We start from the raw sequence: 16,712 nt of genomic DNA, 5'->3' as shown, positions 1-16,712 counted from the left end.
TAGGGTATCAACCCAGGAGCTGAGGACGTGTCTTCTCTTTACTGCAGAAAGTAGGTACCTTTCCTTGACATCTGTGCTGTCCCCCTCCCCCACTCCCAGTTATTGGCATGACTGCAGGTACCTTATTAACTAGCAAAATGACTGCCATGGCACACTGACCACTTGGGACTGTGCCAGGTATGGCACAGCACGGGCAAAGAGGGCCAAAATAGTCTTCCAGCAGCCCACTTAAGAGCCAGGCTCCGGCCTGAGCTGCTCTTACCCTCAGGGTTCTAGATAGTTCCAGAGTAAAGGCCCTGGCCTCAGATGCTCACACAAGGATGGCTCTCATAGTGCCTTATCAGTTTCCTCATTTCTCATGGCTGAAGCAAGGAAGATTGGGTAGATAGGATCGTTCTGTTCATTTACAGCTGGAATTCCTGAAAATAGAGCCGTGTGGCAAGACAAGTCCTGGCTTTTGTGCTTGTCCCTTGTAAAGCAAGTGTTGGGTTAGTTCACAGCACTGGGGTAGAAAGGAGAAAGCAAGCTCCAGCCAGTCTGGGCAGCTCTGATGCTGGGTAACTCACTGCCCACATCAAAGGGAGATGACTAGGATCTCCTCCATAAGCCCAGGGACCCACAGCTGACCCCCTCCCCTCACCCTCTGGAAGAAAGCAGCTGATACTCATACTTCTGCACAGGCTCACATGATAGAGGGGACTTTTATTTTTCAAAGAGAATTCATACAGCCATTGATTATACACAACCATTTCTCAGTACTCTTTTCTTTTCACTTAAGAAAAGTGGAATATACCATGATGAGGATTATAATTCCAAGAAAAGATTCCTGGCTCATCATCTAGGGTACAAATACACACTTAGGGCTTCCCTGGTGGCGCAGTGGTTGAGAGTCTGCCTGCTGATGCAAGGGACACGGGTTCGTGCCCCGGTCCGGGAAGATCCCACATGCCGCGGAGCGGCTGGGCCCGTGAGCCATGGCCGCTGAGCCTGCGCGTCCGGAGCCTGTGCTCCGCAACAGGAGAGGCCACAACAGTGAGAGGCCCGCATACCGCAAAAAAAAAAAAAAACAACAAAAATGAAAAAACAAACAAACAAATACACACTTAATTGTTTGATATTTTAATGAGAAGACTGCACAGCTTTCCTTGGTGGGGAAGACAGAAGCCCCTTGTAGTCCCGTCTTGTTGTGGGGAGACTAACCCATGTTCTGTCGGTTGCCATAACCCCTAGGATGGGTGTCCTTCCAGTCATCCCACTCCCGAGCTCTGTGGACTGCCTGTTCATCATCCTCTTCCTCCTGTTCCTGATCTTGTTGCTGAGCTGCTGTTCTGAACTCTGCCCAAGTGGAAAAATGAGAAAGCAGGGGTGAAGGAAAGAGCGACTGTCACAGGCCCCAGCTCCACTCTGAATACGACCGCATAACAAGAGAACAAGGAATATATACCTAGCTGCCTACCCTGGGGCCAGCAGAACTGGGGAGAGTACTTACTATTACTTAACAGGTGACATGTTAAATAATAGTAAGACAGGATCCTCTGAGTGGTTTTCACGAGAAGGCAAAAACATAAAAGTTGCCCCTCAAAATGAATTCTATTTTGGGAAAGAATTCTTGCTAAAATGGCCAACCCCTCACAACAGAAAAAAACACCAACTGACCAACAGAACCCCAGCAAACCAAAAACACTAAAGTGTTTCCATAGTATATAGTGGTTATCACACTCGCCTGACAAAAACACTAAAGTAAAAAATATTTATGATTTTATGATTTGTGATTTGCCAGGGAGGTGGGACTATAGGTGAATTCTCCTCCTTCATCCATTTCCTTTATTACAGTTCTACAATTCTGTGTGTGTATAAAATTGGAAATCACGGGGCAGTTGAACCTACCAGAAAAGAATGTGTGTTATTTTGCACGTTTGGAACAGGGTCTGAGGTCCAAATGGCACTTGTCATGCAGTGTACCAAATACTAGGTCTCTTTTGCACTATTTTTTTCTTTCCTTTGTGAGGTAAAGGAACATTTCCTAGCTATCTTGAATTTGCCCACGAGAAACACTCTCATTACCATGATAAAGAATGAAATATGTGGGGAATCTGATCTCTCCTTACAGCTTAGGAGTCTTGTGTTCTGTTTTTTTTTAACCCTTTTATTGTAAAATAAAAGATACTAGAAATCACACAAAAATATATATAACTTAAAATTTGATAAGGAGGCTATACCTTTATAGCCTTCACTTGGGTCAAGATACAGATTTTCTGTACCCATCCCCAAAGCTTCTCCATGAGCATCTACCAAATGACACCCTGTGCTCACTAGCAGTTAATTCCCATTACTCCCCTCCCTGGAAATCACCAATCTACCTTCTATCTCTATAGATTTGCCTATTCTGAACATTTCCCATAAATGGAATCAAGTAACATGTGGTCTTTTGTGTCTGACTTGTTTCACTTAGCATAACGCTTTTGAGGTTAGTCTTATCCGTTTTCAAATATTTTGATATATTTTTAATCTACAGGTTTCTTCTTCCATCCCTTTCTTTCCTTACAAGTTCTCTATTGAAGAGGCTGGGGCATTTGACCTGTAGTTTCCCCAAATCTGGATTTTGCCGACCGCATAGTCATGATGGAGTCCAACACGTTCTTCTGTATTTCTGCAGATTGGCAAGTGGACACAGAGCTTGATATGACTCAGGGTTGATCCCTTCTCATGAATAGAGGTGGTGCTGTCCTCCCCCAGCAGGTGGCACACAGTATCTGTGTCTCATATGTTGTGATGTTAGCAGCTGTTGATGCTCAATGCCTAGATTCGTTAATTTTCCCAGGATTTCAAAATGGTGATACTCTTTAACATTTCTTTTTTTATTAAGTAGAATGCTTTTATAAAGAGAGGCTTTCCCTCATCTACTACTATTTAGTCACCCAGGAAAAGAAAACAAGATTAATGCTTGATTCTTCTGCTTTAATTTACCATTTCTCAAGGTAATAAATTGGTTCCTTATCATCCTCTGAAATTGAACAATTTTTGTTTTAACTATAGTTATGAACTCATGGATTTAAACATATTTGATGGGTTTCAATGAATTGCAATGATTTCTAAAAAATATTCAAATAAGCTTTCTAACTTTAGTTTTAATTTGCAGAAAAATTGAGAAGATAGTACAAGAGTTCTTATACATCCGTACCCAATTTCCCTTATTGTTAACGTCTTACGTTACTATGGTTTGTGCGTCGTAACTAATGAACCAATACTGATACATACATAACTAACAACTAAAGTTCATACTTTATTCAGATTTCCTTAGGTTTTACGTAATGTCCATTTTTTTTGGTTCCAGGATCCCATCAAATATTCCATATTACATTAGTCCTCTGGCTCCTTCGTCTCCTCTTGGCTGTGAGAATTTCTCACTTTCCTTGTTTTTGATGACCTGGACAGTTTTAAGGGGTACTCATCAGGTATTCTGCAGAATGTCCCTCAACCTGGGGTTGCCTCATATTTTTCTCATAATTAGACTAGGGTTATGACTTTTGGAAGAGAATAACAGTGAAGTTTCCTCCTTATCACATCAAACCAAGGCTACAAACCACCAACATGACTTATCACTGCTGATGTTAACTGGGATCACTTCAGGTAGTGTTTGTAGGGTTCCCAACTGCTCCCCCTCCTTCTATACTATAGTCTTTGGAAGCAAGTAACTAAACATAAACTACACTTAAGGGGTGAGGAGTTATGCTGCACCTCCTTGAGACAGGTGTATATACACAAATTATTTAGAATTTTTCTGTAGGGGAGATTGGTCTCTTCGCCCCCATCTATTTATGTAATCATTTATTTCTATCACGATAGACCCACGGACACATTTTATTCCTTGTGTTATAATCCAATACTGTTATTTTCCTGCTCACATTCTTCCAGTTTTGGCCAGTAACAGTTCTTTCAGAAGGCTCTGTGTCACATTAACATACCTCAATAGTTTTTTGTTTGCTGTTGTTGTTTTTTGAGTGCTTCTTTATTTTCTAGTACTACAAGATATTTCAGGTTCATCTTGTATATTCCCTGTCCAGCCCTAGAATTATCCATTTCTCTAAGGAGCCCTTTAATTGGAGAATAGTATTAGAAACCAAGATTTGGGCACTAGATGTGCTCGTTGCTACTGGCAATTATCCTTTTTCAAGCCAAACTGTCTTTGGCCAGTGGAAACGTCTTCAAAGTGGCTTCTGAGTCCTTCTGATATGACCATAGTAGTCTTTGAAAGCTTCTTTCCTATCCTTTATGACAAGATTTTCCAAGCTCATCTTATTTATTTCCTGCTGCAAACTTGGAATTAGCTATTTCTCTAAGACATCCTGGTTTCTTTTAATGGGAATGGTATTTCAAGAACAGAACCTGGGTTACTAGGTGTGCTCATTGCTTCTGGGCTGGTCATTGTTTCTAAGCCTTTTCAGTGGATAAAGCAAAAGTGTGTGTGTGTGTGTGTGTACTTTTCGATAAAATTTCTCATGAGTTCATATTCAGGACGACAGGGGTGTTTTGTTTCTAACTCAAATTCTTTTGAATTACATCTGTATTCTTCCACACTAAAAGTCTTAGCTCTCAAAGACAGAGAATGATGGAATTTGAATATCTCATAATTACTCAGTTAATATTATCTCACATTACACAGTCCTGGAATAACACTAATACTGTTACCAATATAATTGCTGAGAACATTTCTTTTTTTTGCATATTCTTTCCCCATTTCTCCATTAAAAGTAACACTATATCTACATTACCAGAGCACTAGGCATATAAGCATTAATACTTTCTCTCTTTCAAATCTCATTTAGTCTTAGTTCTACAAGTAACTATATATTTAATGCTGACTGACAGTCCTTATATCAATGTCTCTCTCATCACTTTGGTTGTCTTAAGCTCATTCTCTAGCAAATTTCTCAGAAAGGGATCATGGGATGAATATTTCCTGAGTTCCTGCATGTTGATAAATACCTGTACCCTCTATACCTAAAAGTCAGTTTTACCAGATATAATGTCCTTGGCTCACGTATTTTTCCCCTTGAGTATCTTAAATGTTACTCCATTTTCTTCTGGCATAAAGTGTTGGTGTCAAAAAGTTTGAAGATGATCTAATTTTCCTTCCTTTACAACCCACCTGCTGTTTTTGCTGAAGTATCCAAGGCATTTCTTTTTTTAAAAAAAGTCTAGTAATTTTATTAGAATGTGTCTTGCTGCTGGTAATTCTGAGTCAAAATTCTTAGGTACACGGTGTGCTTTTTAAAAGCAAATCTAAAGTTTCCTCAATATTAGTTTTTTCTTTAAATATCTTTATTGGAGTATAACTGCTTTACAATGTTGTGTTAGTTTCTGCTGTACAACAAAGTGAATCAGCTATATGTATACATATATCCCCATATCCCCTCCCTCTTGCATCTCCCTCCCACCCTCCCTATCCCACCCCTCTAGGTGGTAACAAAGCACTGAGCTGATCTCCCTGTGCTATGCGGCTGCTTCCCACTAGCCATCCATTTTACATTTGGTAGTGTATATATGTCCATGCCACTCTCTCACTTCGTCCCAGCTTACCCTTCCCCCTCCCCATGTCCTCAAGTCCATTCTCTACATCTGCATCTTTATTCCTGCCCTGCCACTAGGTTCATCAGTACCGTTTTTTTAGATTCCATATATGTGCGTTAGCATATGGTATTTGTTTTTCTCTTTCTGACTTACTTCACTCTGTATGACAGTCTCTAGGTCCATCCAATATTAGTTTTAACCATTTTTTTCTTTTTCCTTGCTTCGGTATTCTTCTTCAGATAATCTTATTATCCATATGTCAGGTCTTCTTTGCTATCTCTCATATTTGTCATTTTTTCTAGAAATCTGTTCATCTTTGTTTCTTTTTGATTTAAAACATTTTCCTTTTTACTTTAGAAAGGCATTTTCTGTTATATTCATTCATTCTTGTTTTCTTCTAGTTTAGCCTTCATTTCTTTTCTTTTATTCAAATTGAAGTCTAATTGATTTACAATATTAGTTTCAGGGGTACATGTTGATTTAATATTTTATATATTATATTCCATTTAGAGTTATTATAAAATATTGGGAAGATGGTGGAAGAGTAAGAAGTGATCACCTTCCTCCCCACAAATACATCAGAAATACATCTACATGTGGAACAACTCCTACAGAACACCTACTGAACGCTGGCAGAAGACCTCAGACCTCCAAAAGGCAAAAAACTCCCCACATACCTGGGTAGGACAAAAGAAAAAAGAAAACACAGAGACAAAAGAATAGGGACGGGACCTGCACCAGTGGGAGGGAGCCGTGAAGGAGGAAAGGTTTCCACACACTAGGAAGACCCTTCACTGGCAGAGACAGGGGTGGAGTGGTGGGAAGCTTCGGAGCCACGGAGGACAGCGCAGCAACAGGGGTGCAGAGCACAAAGCGGAGAGACTCCCGCACAGAGGATCGGTGCTGACCAGCACTCATCAGCCCGAGAGGCTTGTCTGCTCACCCGCCGGTGTGGGCGGGGGCTGGGAGCTGAGGCTCAGGCTTCGGAGGTCAGACCCCACAGAGAGGACTGGGGTTGGCTGCGTGAACACAGCCTGAAGGGGCCAGTGCACCACAGCTAGCCGGAGGGAGTCCGGGAAAAAGTCTGGAGGTGCCGAAGAGGCAAGAGACTGTTTCTTGCCTCTTTGTTTCGCAGTGCGCGAGGAGAGGGGATTAAGAGCACTGCTTAAAGGAGCTCCAGAGACGGGTGCGAGCCGGGGCTATCAGTGCAGACTCCAGAGACGGGCATGAGACGCTAAGGCTGCTGCTGCCGCCATCAAGAAGCCTGTGTGCAAGCACAGGTCACTAGCCACACCTCCCTTCCGGGGAGCCCGTGCAGCCTGCCACTGCCAGGGTCCCCTGATCCAGGGACAACTCCCCCGGGAGAACGCACAGCGCGCCTCAGGCTGTTGCAATTTCACGCCGGCCTCTGCCGACGCAGGATCGCCCCGCATCCGTATCCCGCCCTCCCCACGGCCTGAGTGAGCCAGAGCCCCTGAATCAGCTGCTCCTATAACCCCGTCCTGTCTGGGCAGGAACAGACGCCCTCAGGTGACCTACACGCAGAGGCGGGGTCAAATCCAAAGCTGAACCCCAGGAGCTGCACAAACAAAGAAGAGAAAGGGAAATCTCTCCCAGCAGCCTCAGGAACAGTGGATTAAATCTCCACAATCAACTTGATGTATCCTGCATCTGTGAAATACCTGAAGAGACAACGAATCATCGCAAAATTGAGGCGGTGGACTTTGGAAGCAATGATATACATATACTTTTCCTTTTTCTCTTTTTGTGACTGTGTATGTGATTTTGTCTGTATAGCTTTGTTTTACCATTTGTCCAAGGATTCTGTCCGTCCGTTTTTTTGGGGTTTTTTTAGTATAGCTTTTAGCGCCTATTATCATTGGTGGATTTGTTTTTTGGTTCAGTTACACTCTTCCTTCTTCTTTTTTTTTTTTTTTTTTACTACTTTTTACATTAAAATGTTTTTTAATAATTATTTTTTATTTTAATAACTTTATTTTATTTTTTCTTTCCTCCCTCCCTCCCTCCCTCTGTTCTTCTTTCTCTCTCTTTCTTTCCTTCCTTCCTTCCTTCTTTCTTTCTTTCTTTCTCTCTTTCTTTCTTCTACTAATTCTTTCTTTCTACTTTTTCTCCCTTTTATTCTGAGCCAGGTAGATGAAAGGCTCTTGGTGCTGCAGCCAGGAGTCAGTGCTGTGCCTCTGAAGTGGGAGAGCCAACTTCAGGACACGGGTCCACAAGAGACCTCCCAGCTCCACATAATATCAAGTGGTGAAAATCTCCCAGAGATCTCCATCTCAACACCAGCACCCAGCTTCACTCAACGACCAGCAAGCTACAGTGCTGGTCACCCTATGCCAAGCAAACAGCAAGACAGGAACACAACCCCACCCATTACCAGAGAGGCTGTCTAAAAACATAATAAGGCCACAGGCACCCCAAAACACACCACCAGACGTGGACCTGTCCACCAGAAAGACAAGATCAAGCCTCAACCACCAGAACACAGGCACTAGTCCCCTCCACCAGGAAGCCTACACAACCCACTGAAACAACCTTAGCCACTGGGGACAGACACCAAAAACAATGGGAACTACGAATCTGCAGCCTGCAAAAAGGAGACCCCAAACACAGTAAGATAAGCAAAATGAGAAGACAGAAAAACACACAGCAGGTGAAGGAGCAAGATAAAAACCCACCCGACCTAACAAATGAAGAGGAAATAGGCAGTCTACCTGAAAAAGAATTCAGAATAATGATAGTAAAGAGGATCCAAAATCTTGGAAATAGAATAGACAAAATGCAAGAAACAGTTAACAAGGACCTAGAAGAACTAAAGATGAATCAAGCATCGATTAAAAACACAATAAATGAAATGAAAAATACTCTAGATGTGATCAATAGCAGAATAACTGAGGCAGAAGAACGGATAAGTGACCTGGAAGATAAAATAGTGGAAATAACTGCTGCAGAGCAGAATAAAGAAAAAAGAATGAAAAGAACTGAGGACAGTCTCAGAGACCTATGGGACAACATTAAACGCACCAACATTCGAATTATACGGGTTCCAGAAGAAGAAGAGAAAAAGAAAGGGACTGAGAAAATATTTGAAGAGATTATAGTTGAAAACTTCCCTAATATGGGAAAGGAAATAGTTAATCAAGTCCAGGAGGCACAGAGAGTCCCATACAGAATAAATCCAAGGAGAAATACACCAAGACACATATTAATCAAACTGTCAAAAATTAAACACAAAGAAAACATATTAAAAGCAGCAAGGCAAAAACAACAAATAACACACAAGGGAATCCCCATCAGGATAACAGCTGATCTCTCAGCAGAAACTCTACAAGCCAGAAGGGAGTGGCAGGACATATTTAATGTGATGAAGGAGAAAAACCTGCAACCAAGATTACTCTACCCAGCAAGGATCTCATTCAGATTTGATGGAGAAATTAAAACCTTTACAGACAAGCAAAAGCTGAGAGAGTTCAGCACCACCAAACCAGCTTTACAACAAATGCTAAAGGAACTTCTCTAGGCAAGAAACACAACAGAAGGAAAATACCTACAATAACGAACCCAAAACAATTAAGGAAATGGGAATAGGAACATACATATCAATAATTACCTTAAATGTAAATGGACTAAATGCTCCCACCAAAAGACACAGATTGGCTGAATGGATACAAAAACAAGACCCATATATATGCTGTCTACAAGAGACCCACTTCAGACCTAGAGACACATACAGATTGAAAGTAAGGGGATGGAAAAAGATATTCCATGCAAAAGGAAATCAAAAGAAAGCTGGAGTAGCAATTCTTATATCAGACAAACTAGACTTTAAAATAAAGACAATTAGAAGAGACCAAGAAGGACACTACATAATGATCAAGGGATCAATCCAAGAAGAAGATATAACAATTGTAAATATTTATGCACCCAACATAGGAGCAACTCAATACATAAGGGAAATACTAACAGCCATAAAAGGGGAAATTGACAGTAACACGCTCATAGTAGGGGACTTCAACACCCCACTTTCACCAATGGACAGATCATCCAAAATGAAAATAAATAAGGAAACACAAGCTTTAAATGATACATTAAACAAGATGGACTTAATTGATATTTATAGGACATTCCATCCAAAAACAACAGAATACACATTTTTCTCAAGTGCTCACGGAACATTCTCCAGGATAGATCATATCTTGGGTCACAAATCAAGCCTTGGTAAATTTAAGAAAATTGAAATTGTATCAAGTATCTTTTCCGACCACAATGCTATGAAACTAGACATCAATTACAGGAAAAGATCTCTAAAAAATACAAACACATGGAGGCTAAACAATACACTACTTAATAACGAAGTGATCACTGAAGAAATCAAAGAGGAAATAAAAAAATACCTAGAGGGCTTCCCTGGTGGTGCAGTGGTTGAGAGTCCACCTGCCGATGCAGGGGGCGCGGGTTCGTGCCCCGGTCCAGGAAGATCCCACGTGCCGTGGAGCGGCTGGGCCCGTGAGCCATGGCCGCTGGACCTGCGCGTCTGGAACCTGTGCCCCGCAACGGGAGGGGCCGCAGCAGTGAGAGGCCCGCGTACCGCAAAAAAAAAAAAAAAAAAAAACCTAGAAACAAATGACAATGGAGACACGACGACTCAAAACCTATGGGACGCAGCAAAAGCAGTTCTAAGAGGGAAGTTTATAGCAATACAATCCCACCCTAAGAAACAGGAAACATCTCGAGTAAACAACCTGACCCTGCACCTAAAGCAATTAGAGAAAGAAGAACAAAAAACCCCCAAAGTTAGCAGAAGGAAAGAAATCATAAAGATCAGATCAGAAATAAATGAAAAAGAAATGAAGGAAACAATAGCAAAGATCAATAAAACTAAAAGCTGGTTCTTTGAGAAGATAAACAAAATTGATAAACCATTAGCCAGACTCATCAAGAAAAAAAGGGAGAAGACTCAAATCAATAGAATTAGAAATGAAAAAGGAGAAGTAACAACTGACACTGCAGAAATACAAAAGATCATGAGAGATTACTACAAGAAACTCTATGCCAATAAAATGGACAACCTGGAAGAAATGGACAAATTCTTAGAAAAGTACAAACTTCTGAGACTGAACCAGGAAGAAACAGAAAATATAAACAGACCAATCACAAGCACTGAAATTGAGACTGTGATTAAAAACCTTCAAACAAACAAAAGCCCAGGACCAGATGGCTTCACAGGCGAATTCCATCACACATTTAGAGAAGAGATAACACCTATCCTTCTCAAACTCTTGCAAACTATAGCAGAGGGAGAAACACCCCCAAACTCATTCTACGAGGCCACCATCACGCTGATACCAAAACCAGACAAAGATGTCACAAAGAAAGAAAACTACAGTCCAATATCACTGATGAAGCTAGATACAAAAATCCTCAACAAAATACTAGCAAACAGAATCCAACAGCATGTTAAAAGGATCATACACCATGATCAAGTGGGGTTTGTCCCAGGAATGCAAGGATTCTTCAATATATGCAAATCAATCAATGTGATGCACCATATTAACGAATTGAAGAATAAAAAACATATGATCATCTCAATAGATGCAGAAAAAGCTTTCGACAAAATTCAACACCCATTTATGATAAAAACCCTTCAGAAAATAGGCATAGAGGGAACTTTCCTCAACATAATAAAGGCCATATATGACAAACCCACAGCCAACATTGTCCTCAATGGTGAAAAACTGAAACCATTTCCACTATGATCAGGAACAAGAGAAGGTTGCCCACTCTCACCACTATTATTCAACATAGTTTTGGAAGTTTTAGTCACAGCAATCAGAGAAGAAACAGAAATAAAAGGAATCCAAATGGGAAAAGAAGAAGTAAAGCTGTCACTGTTTGCAGATGACATGATACTATACATAGAGAATCCTAAAGATGCTACCAGAAAACTACTGGAGCTAATCAATGAATTTGGTAAAGTAGCAGGATACAAAATTAATGCACAGAAATCTCTTGCATTCCTATGCACTAATGATGAAAAATCTGAAAGAGAAATTAAGGAAACACTCTCATTTACCATTGCAACAAAAAGAATAAAATACCTAGGAATAAACCTACCTAAGGAGACAAAAGTCCTGTATGCAGAAAACTATAAGACACTGATGAAAGAAATTAAAGATGATACAAATAGATGGAGAGATATACCATGTTCTTGAATTGAAAGAATCAACATTGTGAAAATGACTCTACTACCCAAAGCAATCTACAGATTCAATGCAATCCCTATCAAACTACCACTGGCATTTTTCACAGAACCAGAACAAAAAATTTCACAATTTGTATGGAAACACAAAAGACCCCGAATAGCCAAAGCAATCTTGAGAACGAAAAACGGAGCTGGAGGAATCAGGCTCCCTGACTTCAGATTAGACTACAAAGCTACAGTAATCAAGACAGTATGGTACTGGCACAAACACAGAAATACAGGTGAATGGAACAGGATAGAAAGCCCAGAGATAAACCCATGCACATAGGTCACCTTATTTTTGATAAAGGAGGCAAGAATATACAATGGAGAAAAGACAGCCTCTTCAACAAATGGTGCTGGAAAAACTGGACAGCTACATGTAAAAGAATGAAATTCGAACACTCCCTAACACCATACATAAAAATAAACTCAAAATGGATAAAAGACCTAAATGTAAGGCCAGACACTATAAAACTCTTAGAGGAAAATACAGGAAGAACACTGTATGACATACATCACAGCAAGATCCTTTTTGACCCACCTCCTACAGAAATGGAAATAAAAACAAAAATAAAATAAATGGGATCTAATGAAACTTAAAATCTTTTGCACAGCAAAGGAAACCATAAACAAGACAAAAAGACAACCGTCAGAATGGGAGAAAATATTTGCAAATGAAGCAACTGACAAAGGATTAATCTCCAAAATTTACAAGCAGCTCAATATCAAAAAAACAAACAACTCGGGCTTCCCTGGTGGCACAGTGGTTGAGAATCTGCCTGCCAATTCAGGGGACATGGGTTTGAACCCTTGGCTGGGAAGATCCCACATGCCGTGGAGCAACTAGGCCCGTGAGCCACAACTACTGAGCCTGCGCATTTGGAGCTTGTGCTCTGCAACAAGAGAGGCTGCAACAGTGAGAGGCACGCACACCGCGATGAAGAGTGACCCCCACTCGCTGCAACTAAAGAAAGCCCTTGCACAGAAACGAAGACCCAACACAGCCATAAATAAATAAATAAATAAATAAATAAATAAATTTCTATCACAATTATACATATTAAAAAAAAAAAAAAAAAAAAAAACCCAATCCAAAAATGGGCAGAAGATGTAAATAGACATTTCTCCAAAGAAGATATAGTTTGCCAACAAACACATGAAAGAATGTTCAACATCATTAATCATTAGAGAAATGCAAATCAAAACTACAATGAGATATCACCTCACAGCAGTCAGAATGGCCATCATCAAAAAATCTCCAAACAATAAATGCTGGAGAGGGTGTGGAGAAAAGGGAACCCTCTTGTACTACTGGTGGGAATGTAAATTGATACAGCCACTATGGAGAACAGTATGGAGGTTCCTTAAAAAACTAAAAATAGAACTACCCAATGACCCAGCAGTCCCACTACTGGGCATATACCCTGAGAAAGCCATAATTCAAAGAGTCATGTACCACAATGTTCACTGCAGCTCTATTTACAATAGCCAGGACATGGAAGTAACCTAAGTGTCCATTGACAGATGAATGGATAAAGAAGATGTGGCACATATATACAATGGAATATTACGCAGCCATAAAAAGAAACGAAACTGAGTTATTTGTAGTGAGGTGGATGGACCTAGAGTCTGTCATACAGAGTGAAGTAAGTCAGAAAGAGAAAAACAAATACCACATGCTAACACATATATATGGAATCTAAAAAAAAAATGTCATGAAGAACCTAGGGGCAGGATGGGAATAAACATGCAGACCTACTAGAGAATGGACTTGAGGACATGGGGAGGGGGAAGGGTAAGCTGGGACAAAGTAAGAGAGTGGCATGGACATATATACACTACCAAATGTAAAACCGATAGCTAGTGGGAAGCAGCCGCATAGCACAGGGAGATCAGCTCGGTGATTTGTGACCACCTAGAGGGGTGGGATAGGGAGGGTGGGAGGGAGGGAGATGCAAGAGGGAAGAGATATGGGGACATATGTATATGTATAACTGATTCACTTTGTTATAAAGCAGAAACTAACACACCATTATAAAGCAATTATACTCCAATAAAGATCTTTTAAAAAATTGGCTATATTCCCTGTGCTGTACAATGTATCTTTGTAGCTTATTCATTTTATACATAGTAGCTGATTCCTCTTAATCCCCTACCATCTTGCCCTCCCCTCCCTTTTCTCTCCTCACTGGTATCCACTAGTTTGTCCTCTGTATCTGTGAGTCTGGTTCTGTTTTGTTATATTTTTATTAGATTATTTTTTAGATTCCGCATATAAATGATACCATACAGTATTTGTCTTTCTCTGACTTATTTCACTAAGGATTAATACCCTCTAGGGGCCGTCCATGTTGTTGAAAATGGCAGAGTTTCACTCTTTTTAGGGCTAATCCTCCACTGTATATATATATATACACCACATCTTCTATATCTTTTCATCTACTGATGGACACCTTTGGTTGCTTCCATATACTGGCTAATGTAAACAATGATTCTATGAACACTGGGGTGCATGTATCTTTTTGAATTAGTGTTTCCATTTTCTTTGGATAAAAACCCAGGGGTAGAATTTCTGGATCATACAGTAGTTCCATTTTAATTTTTTGACAAACTGCCACACTGCCTTCCATAGTAGCTACATCAATTTATATTCCTACCAACAGCGTACTAGGGTTCCCATTTCTATACATCCTCGCCAACATTTGCTATTTGTAGACTTCTTGATGATAGCCATTCTGACAGGTGTGAGGTGATATCTCATTATGGTTTTGATTTGCATTTCTCTGATGATTAGCAATGCTGAGCCTCTTTTCATGTTCCTGTTGGCCATCTGTATATCTTCTTTGGAAAGATGTCTACTCAGGTCATCTGCCCATTTTTAAGTTTTTTTTATATTGAGTTATATGAGCTATCTATATATTTTGGATATTAACCCCTTATTGGGCATATCATTTGCAAAATATTTTCTCCCATTCTGTAGGTTGTCTTTTCATTTTGTTGTTGGTTTCCTTTGCTGTGCAGAAGTTTTTAAGTTTAATTAGGTCCCATTTGTTTATTTTTGCTTTTGTTTCCTTTGTCTGAGACAGATCCATAAAAATATTGCTACGATTTATGTCAAGGAGTGTTCTGCCTTAGCCTTCATCTCTATTTTTTTTTATTTTTATTTTTTGACCACACCACATGGCATGTGGGATCTTAATTCCCCAACCAGGGATCAAACCTGCGCTCCCTGCAGTGGAAGCATGGAGTCTTAACCACTGGACTGCCAGGGAAGTCCCAGCCTTCCTTTCTTTTTTCTTTTCTTTTTTAATTTACTTGGCTGCATTGGATCTTAGTTGTGGCACGCAGGCTCTTTGTTGCGGCACATGGGCTCTCTAGTTGTGGCTCGTGGGCTCTAGAGTGCATGGGCTTAGTTGCCCCACGGCATGTGGGGTCTTCGTCCCCTGACCAGGGATCGAACTTGCATCCCCTGCATTGGAAGGCGGACCACCAGGGAAGTCCCTCAGCCTTCACTTCTGAAGTGATTCTTTCTTCTTACTTCCCCCAAGTTGTCACTACATTTCTGAGTTTTTCTAATCCTGCTTTGTTTTGTTCTTCCATGTCTTATTTAATTTTCTTAATGTCTTCCAACTCATTTTTAAACAGTATATTTTAAATTTGTTGTTTTTTGAGTGTGTCTTTCTGGAATATTTTTCCCCCCTTTTTCTCTTTTTTTTAAAAATTGAAGTATAGTTGATTTACAATACTGTGTTAGTTTCAGGTGTACAGCAAAGTGATTCAGTTATATATATATATTTTTTCAGTTTATATCCTTTATATCACTTACATGTGGAATCGAAAAAATAATACAAATGAATCTATATACAAAACAGAAACTGACTCACAGACAGAAAATAAATTTATGGTTACCAAAGCAGAGAGGGAGGGAGGGACAAATTAGGAGTATGGGATTAAAAGATACAAACTACTATACATAAAATAGATAAGCAACATGGAATGCTTTTGATTCTCTCCTCTTTCTCCTTATAATAATTTTGTGTGGGATCTGACCTTGATTATTTTTCCATTCATTTTTCTCACAGCTTTATTGAGATATTTTTCACATACCATAAAATTTACCCATTTAAAATGTACAGTTCAGTAGTTTTTAGTATATTCAGAACTGTGCAACCATCATCACAATCTGTTGCTCATTCTTATGTGTACTAAGCTTTCCTGAACTTTTAGAAAGAAGTATGGGGCTTCCCTGGTGGCGCAGTGGTTGGGAGTCCGCCTGCCGATGCAGGGGATGCGGGTTCGTGCCCCGGTCCAAGAAGATCCCACATGCCTTGGAGTGGCTGGGCCCGTGAGCCATGGCCGCTGGGCCTGCGCATCCGGAGCCTGTGCTCCGCGGCGGGAGAGGCCACAGCAGTGAGAGGCCCGCGTACCACAAAAAAAAAAAAAAAAAGAAAGAAGTATGGTTCAGGGTGGCTTTTCTAACTTCACAGAGGCTCCCTTTCTGCTGTTTTTATGTATGTTAAAGGAATATGATGACTTGCTTGATTAGAGTTCTTGGTTCTGGTCCTCTCTCCCATTCTTATCTAGACCTTTTCTTTCCTTATTCTTTATTGTCCCTGTTCTGCTCAATTTGAATTCTATTCTCAGCAATTTCTCCTCAGTGTGGGACCGTGTATGAGTAGGGAGATCTGGTGGCTCATTTTCAAGAGTTCATTAAGGGTTAGCCTGCTCCATCCCTTTCAGACCTGACCACAGGTTCCTTGTATTCATTCAGTTTTTATTGGAGGGCAAAACCCCTCCCCATTTCAATTAATGTTCTTAAACTGAACTGCCACACTTTTATTTTTTTCATTAAAAATGTTTAATTGAAGTATAGTTGACT

The 16,712-nt window shown here is 40.3% G+C and overlaps 1 protein-coding gene across 1 annotated transcript in view; it reads right to left on the bottom strand.

The window, feature by feature from the left end:
• Positions 1 to 1,103: 1,103 nt before the first annotated feature.
• IGBP1 (immunoglobulin binding protein 1) overlaps positions 1,104 to 16,712 on the bottom strand; it is a 39,586-nt gene continuing 23,977 nt past the window's right edge. Inside the window, exon 6 of the mRNA XM_079728233.1 lies at positions 1,104 to 1,335. Coding sequence (XP_079584359.1) covers positions 1,196 to 1,335 — 140 coding nt within the window. The 3' untranslated portion in view covers positions 1,104 to 1,195. The remainder of the gene's footprint in view (positions 1,336 to 16,712) is intronic.

The sequence above is a fragment of the Hyperoodon ampullatus genome (genome assembly GCF_949752795.1).
Source record: "Hyperoodon ampullatus genome assembly, chromosome: X".
Lineage (NCBI taxonomy): Eukaryota > Metazoa > Chordata > Mammalia > Artiodactyla > Ziphiidae > Hyperoodon > Hyperoodon ampullatus.
The sequence above is the reverse complement of the archived record's forward strand: the minus strand, read 5'-3'. Positions and strand labels throughout refer to the sequence as shown.